This window comes from Entelurus aequoreus, linkage group LG13 (assembly GCF_033978785.1).
Source record: "Entelurus aequoreus isolate RoL-2023_Sb linkage group LG13, RoL_Eaeq_v1.1, whole genome shotgun sequence".
In the NCBI taxonomy this organism is placed as follows: domain Eukaryota; kingdom Metazoa; phylum Chordata; class Actinopteri; order Syngnathiformes; family Syngnathidae; genus Entelurus; species Entelurus aequoreus.
In genome coordinates, this window is record NC_084743.1 from 61,830,356 (window position 1) to 61,837,163 (window position 6,808).

Consider the following 6,808-nt stretch of genomic DNA (forward strand, 5'->3'; position numbering starts at 1 on the left):
ACTGTAATCAGCACTGTACTGCAGCAACGCATGTAAACAACAGGCAACCATGACAGTCAAGACAGGTCAAAATGCGTAAGGAAAACACATATTCAAAAAGTTCTTTCTCTAGTTTGCACATTCACTTTTTTGTGTCACACATGACATCATTCAGTATTATTGTTATTATTAGGCAAATGTAAACAAGGCATGGATATGCTGTACAGTATATTATACCGTGTCGTCTGCTATTGGGACAATATTGTCCGTTGAGTCGTTTGCTTTGGCCATAGTACATCTATACTGCTATACAAGCTGTACACTGACTACTCTAGTACTCGCATTGTACCTAGAGGACGCGTTCTGCAACAACAGAAAATGTTTTGAAGATACTGCACAGTATGTTATAATAGCATGTGTTAATTTGGCCTTTAATGAGTGAAAGTGAGAGGTCAATAGTGTCTTATTTGGATATAGAATATAGATATGTATTCAATGTACAGTGCAACCTCGATTTCCAAACTTTTTTTCGATTCACAAACCTGTTATAATCGTGCCAAATATGCTTCCCTGTACGAATCCAGCGTTCGCTCATTCCGTGTCACGCCTGCAACCAAAAAGCAGGGCACAGCATCAGGGTATTTTTTTCAATCCATCCTCCCAGCTGCATTCGTCCTCCTAAAAAAAGCCTGACGTATCAGATCAGTTGCATTAAACGAACAATCCACACGAGGGCAGGATCCTGCAAAGTTGCCACAAAGAAGAAACTAGCGACGCCGGAATTTTGAAGGGGAAGTTTGCCAAATTTGAAAGGGATGAGGTAAGAAAAATTTTTTTTTTTTTTTTTACTGACACATCAGTTAATGTGTTGATACAATGTGAAATTACTTAATATTACATAATACATTTGTGTTGAAAATGCGCGTATCAAATTTGAGACAGCAGGCATAAAAGGTACTGCTACTCCAAATTAGTAAATTGGCATTTGATTGCATGTCATGCATTATAAATACAATCGAACCATATATAGTCTTTCGATTTTTCAAACAAACAAATATGTTTTATGGTATATCTTCCTCCTAAAAAGCCTGACGTATTAGATCAGTTGCATTAAACGAATAATCCACACGAGGGCAGTAATTTACTTATTAGAGGGCTGTCCAGTGATCCCGCACAGTTGCCACAAAGAAGAAACAAGCGACGCCGGATTTTGAAGGGGAACTTTGCCAAATTTGAAAGGGATAAGGTAAAAAAAAATTAAATATTTTTTTTTTTACTGACACATCAGTTAATGTGTTGATGCAATGTGAAAATACGTAATATTACATAATATATTTGTGTTGAAAATGTGCGTATAAAATTTGAGACAACAGGCATAAAAGGTAATGCAACTCCGAATTAGTAAATTGGCATTTGATTGCATTTCATGCATTATAAATACAATCGAACCATATATAGTCTTTGTATTTTTCAAACAAACAAATATAATGTTTACCTTACACAATATGGTATATTTAGAGGTAAAATAGACATATTCTTCTTGCTGCATTATATTGTGGTTATCACTCGGTGTGTGTTGTGATAATAAATGATACATTTCAGATTTTTATGAAGAAAAAAAAAAATCACATTAAAAAATACGTAATGATGTTGACTTTTTGTACAATTTTTTTTGGTGACAAATAATTACAAAATTGACAATGCTTTGAAATTGATAAAGAATGTGAATTTAAGCTGCGGAAAGTTGATGATGACGAATGTCCTTTTTGTGTTTGGAAATCACATGGCGGATGTTTTTGTGTATTGCATTTTGTTTTGGTTTGGTAAAAAAACAAAACATAAAAATACAATTTTGTGACCGGCTGTATCAAATATGATACAAATTGAAAATCATATATGGAAATTGTTTTTGTAATTTTTGTAAAAAGATTTAATAAAAGATTAGTTCAGAAGGACTAATAAAAGCTCCAATTTTGAAATAATTGGAATTTTCAGTCAATTATTTAGTGGTTCAGGCTTTAAAGGGTTAATGGCGTTCACAAGTATGGAAGGATCGACGAAGCAGACAGTTTTAATTGCCAAAGCAGGCTCTACTCTCTTTTAAGGCACACACTCGCAGCCTCGCTCTGCTGCTTCCCTTCTAGTCCGCTCCTTGCCGTTGTTAATGTAAGTTAATTGGACTTTTTTCATATGTTTATAATTGTGGCGAAATGGTTGTTAAAGTGAAGGACTTTTGTGATTTCTAATCGTTTGTGAGGGCAACAAAGGGACTTCTGTGTGTGGGCGCGTGTCGACAGAGCAGCGCATATGGACAGTTTAGCTTGTTGATCCATCACGCCTTATGGTTTTTTTTATATACTGTACCGTATCGCACTTCATATTGCGTTGAAAGTGTACAAACCTTCATTTCACTGCGACACATTTTTTATATTTACATTGTTTCTTATGGCGAAATTTGCTTCACAATACAAACTTTGCGGTTCACGAACTTTCTTCAAGAACCAATGAAGTTTGTAAATGGAGGTTGCACTGTGTTGGCCCATATAATGTGGATGCGTAGTGCCTTGGACTGACCCCATGTCCAGACACACTTTAATAAAGTTCCTTTTATCAGGTTATTGCATAATACTGTCTAATATTGTATTGCTTATAAGGACAGGACCAAGGAGAGGATTTGAATACTAATCTAAATGACTCAAAGAATAACAATAAAAACATTTGTGCAGCCACCCTGCAAAGTGCTAAAGTGCTGTATTGTGTGTTTACACTCTATGTGTGTGTGTGTGTGTGTGTGTGTGTGTGTGTGTGTGTGTGTGTAGCGCTCAGCTGTCCCAGCTATCCCAGGTATGTGTGAGGGTGTGTGGCCGCCGTGTGTGCCAGCTTCTCGAGTAACCTCTGGTAGAGTTGCATACTAGGAAGCTGGAACTTTCTGCTCATCGTGGGACGCGAGTTGACATTTAAAAAAATATTTTTTTGTCCGCAATAAAAGGTGACGATGTACCGGTTGTGTATCGTTTGGAGCACAAAAGGAGTATTAGGGCCATACTCGACAAGAAAAAAAAAGTAGCGCTGTTATAAGAATTCCATTTGTATTTTTTCCATGTGAAAAAGTCACAATAGTACAAGAATGGAGTGAATAAGACACGTCACATAATCTTTGGGTTGTATCATGAAATTGTTCTTAAAATACTCAGAAAATTATTGCATTAACTTCATTCACATATTTATTTTAGTAATAGTCTGACTTTTGTAAGAATTTTACTAACTTTAACCGTTTTTAATTAAAAATGTTTGTAAAATTATGACTTTTCCCTCATAATATTCCGCCTTTATTCTCTTAAGATAACAACTTTTTTTTATTGTAATGTGACTTCTGTCTTGAAACGGCACAACTTTATTACTGCACAATTTTGCCTTTTTTATTCTATCTTTAGTGTCAAAATACAACTGTTTCTGTCAATATTATGATTTTTTATTTTAATTTTTTAAATTTAGCCTTTTTCATGGAATGGTGGAACTTTTATAACAATGGCAGTACGCCCTTTTCCTCGTAGAATAATGACTATTTTCTTGTTATGATGTGATTTTACACGCTCTTTTTCCAATATCACGTTGTTGTTTGAAAAGGATTATTTTTCTTTCATAATATTTCAGCCTTTTTTAAATTATAATTTTAATTAAATATGACTTTTCCCTCATAATATTCCGCCTTTATTCTATTGAGATAACTTTTTTTATTTTAATGTGACTTCTGTCTTGAAACGGTACAACTTTATTACTGCACAATTTTGCCTTTTTTATTCCATCAATCCTGTCAAAATACAACTATTTCTGTCAATATTACGATTAAAAACATTTTTTTTAGCCTTTTCCATGGAATATTACAACGTTTATTAAAATGTCAACACGCTCTTTTCCTCGTAAAGTAATGACTATTTTCTTGTCTTGTCTTTTTCCAATATCACATTGTTTTTGGAAAATGATTACTTTTCTATCATAATATTTCATATTTTTTCAAATTAAAATTTTTATTTAAATAATACATTTAAAATTGGCCTTTTTTATGACTTTTCCTCCTGACATTTTAATTGTTGCAATAAGTGTCCTTAATGGAACAACATTGTGCAAAATCATACATCAAAAAATTATAGTTGCATATTAGTCTCCTGTGTAGAAGCGTATTAGAAGGTATCCAGCAACAAACGTGTCCGCATCATTCAACTTACTGCGCCATGAGCTTAATTTAATGAATTATTGTGGCCAGCTGACAACAATTATCAGACGACGTAAGTCCATTACAGACGTTTAAAAATAAATAGGTTAATGTTTTCCGTACCTAATATTGTTCTATGTTTGACTAATTTGACGTGATCAAGCCTTTTCTATAATTCCACACTACAAAACAATACAAGTATATATGATCCGTGCTGATATTGTATCGGATCATTATCCGTATTGAACAATACTGAAGGCTCCAATATCGGTATCTGAATGGAAGGGACGCCCCTGATTATTATGTTCTCCCCTTTCAGTGTGGCCCTAATACTCGACAGTATATCTTTATGATTCGATTTTCGATGCTATATTCAGTGAATAGTCACTTTTCTTCCACCTTTTGAAAGGTATGACAGCTGAGGTTAACATAATTTACAAGGAATGAACATAACCATTCCTAAAGTGTCATAGATACCATGTAAATGTTCTCAAATGTGCACATGCTAAAAAAGTCATGACGACAAGTCGGAAGCAGCTTGATTAACTGTGGAGTCCTGGGATTGTCTTGGGACGAGGATTGTGGTTGGTTGTTTAGTTGTTGTTTTTTTTTTTTACCCCCAATTCATTTTCTGTGATTTTGACTTCCTGCCAAAAGAGGGCGCAGGAGCAAAAGCAGGCACCTGTGTTTTCATCTTAAAGCAAAACAACTGCAGAGGAAAATCATTCACTTGCTTTAGGAAGCCACGTTGCCAGCCGTGTGATCAAATCTGCTTTTGGGTTTCATCAAGCCAACCAAAGCCGCACTTGGCGATGCAACACCTAAAATCTTCGTTTATATTAAGATGGCGATTTTCTGCAAAGGCGTTCTCCACGTCGTTGTTTAATCACCTGAAATCTCCATCGGCATTCTGACTATGTGCACAACGCCGCACAGAAATGTGGCGCCATTCAGTGTTTGGCCTGTGCGTTATTGTTTTTATTTTATATTGTTGTAATACCAGGAGTCAATCTTTCTTTTTTCTTCATTATTTTATAATTGTTTTCATTGTTTGAAAGATAAATATTAATTTGAACAATTGAAATGGCCTGATTTGAGTAAGGTTAGTGCACAGTCTTAGTCATAAGTGTAACGATAATAATAATTAGCATAATAATTTATTTTCCTATTTCGGTTTTTGGACTTGTTTTTTTTCCTGGTTTTCGGTTTCGACAATTTTTATTTTGTCCGCATCCCGAATCTTAAAGGTTACGTTGCCAAAAATCAACATTACTTGGAAAAACAACATACAAATTACAGTGTTTCTTAACCAATGTTAGGCCGCCTGCTGTAATACACTTGTCCACCACTTGTGGCAGTATTGACAACACCAAACAATTTAGTCTGGAGCTAAATTCATAGAGAGGTTTAATGAAGCGCAATAATTATGACTAATGTGGGTGAAGCTGTATTATGATTTGCACTTTAATCTTGTTGACAGTTTAGTTAAGAAACATATGCTTTAGTATTTATAATTAATTCAGTTAGCAAAATTGAGAATTTTAACCATCTGGGGACATTTGAATCTAATTACTTTCAAAGCCAAACAGGACTCAGTTGTAATACAGTTTTACACCACTTGTGGCAGTAACAACAATATCAAACAAACAGAAGAAGTCTGGAGCTTTAGTCATAGACAGGTTTCTTAAGCGCAAGAATTATGACTAATGTGGCGAAGCAGTATTTTCAGTTGCACTTTAATTTTATTGACAGTTGAGTTAAGAAACATACGTATTATCATTATTTTTTATTAGTTTAGTTAGAATTTCAGTTTACTTATTTATGTATTTTTAAGCGACTGCTAAGAAATTTGAATCTACCAATCTTCAAAGCCAGACAGGACTAGTCGTAATACACTTTTCCACCACTTGTGGGAGTTACGACAATATCAAACAAAATGAGTCTGCAGCTAAAGTCATAGAGAAGTTTCTTAAGCGCAAGAATTATGACTAACGTGGTAAAGCTGTATTTTACTTGCGCTTAAAATTTTTATTGACAGTTTATTTAAAAGTTCATTATTTATTATTCATTCAGTTAGTAGTTTATGTTTAAGCAAGTGTTAAGAACTAAAACCATCTGTGGACATTTGATTCTAATTATCTTCAAAGCCAAACAGGACATAAAAGTCCTTAATTTTTAAAGTTTGTAACATTTTTTCTAAATTATGTTATTTTTTGCTAAAATTTCTCAATAACGTCAGCACTAAAGCAAAACATCAAACATTTAATTATTTTTATTTTGAGCCATTTTCTATTTTTTGTTTTGTTTTGACCCTTTTAAAGGCCTTTTGATCAGATAATGTCACAGGTTTAAATGAGTAAAATAACACATGTTATGCAATTGTATACTCATTGAAAAACGGTGACTGTGAAAAGGTCCAAGGGTAAAATAAAATCAAAAAAACATTACGTGCTTTGTATTTTTATTTAGGGCTGAATTTGAATGAGAGAAAAAAGTAAAAGAAAATATGAATCCAAAATGTTTTATGCCCTTTAAAAAAAAAACGAAGGACTGTATGTCCTGTTTGGCTTTAGGGTATTTTGGTATGACTGCCGTGAAATAATTTGACCTTTCTTT

General features: G+C 33.8%; 1 protein-coding gene across 1 annotated transcript in view; it reads right to left on the reverse strand.

Annotated features, from left to right (window-relative positions):
* Positions 1-437: 437 nt before the first annotated feature.
* Positions 438-6,808, reverse strand: part of LOC133663573 (sodium channel subunit beta-4-like) — a 42,576-nt gene continuing 36,205 nt past the window's right edge. The window contains exon 6 of the mRNA XM_062068136.1: positions 438-586. Coding sequence (XP_061924120.1) covers positions 581-586 — 6 coding nt within the window. The 3' untranslated portion in view covers positions 438-580. The remainder of the gene's footprint in view (positions 587-6,808) is intronic.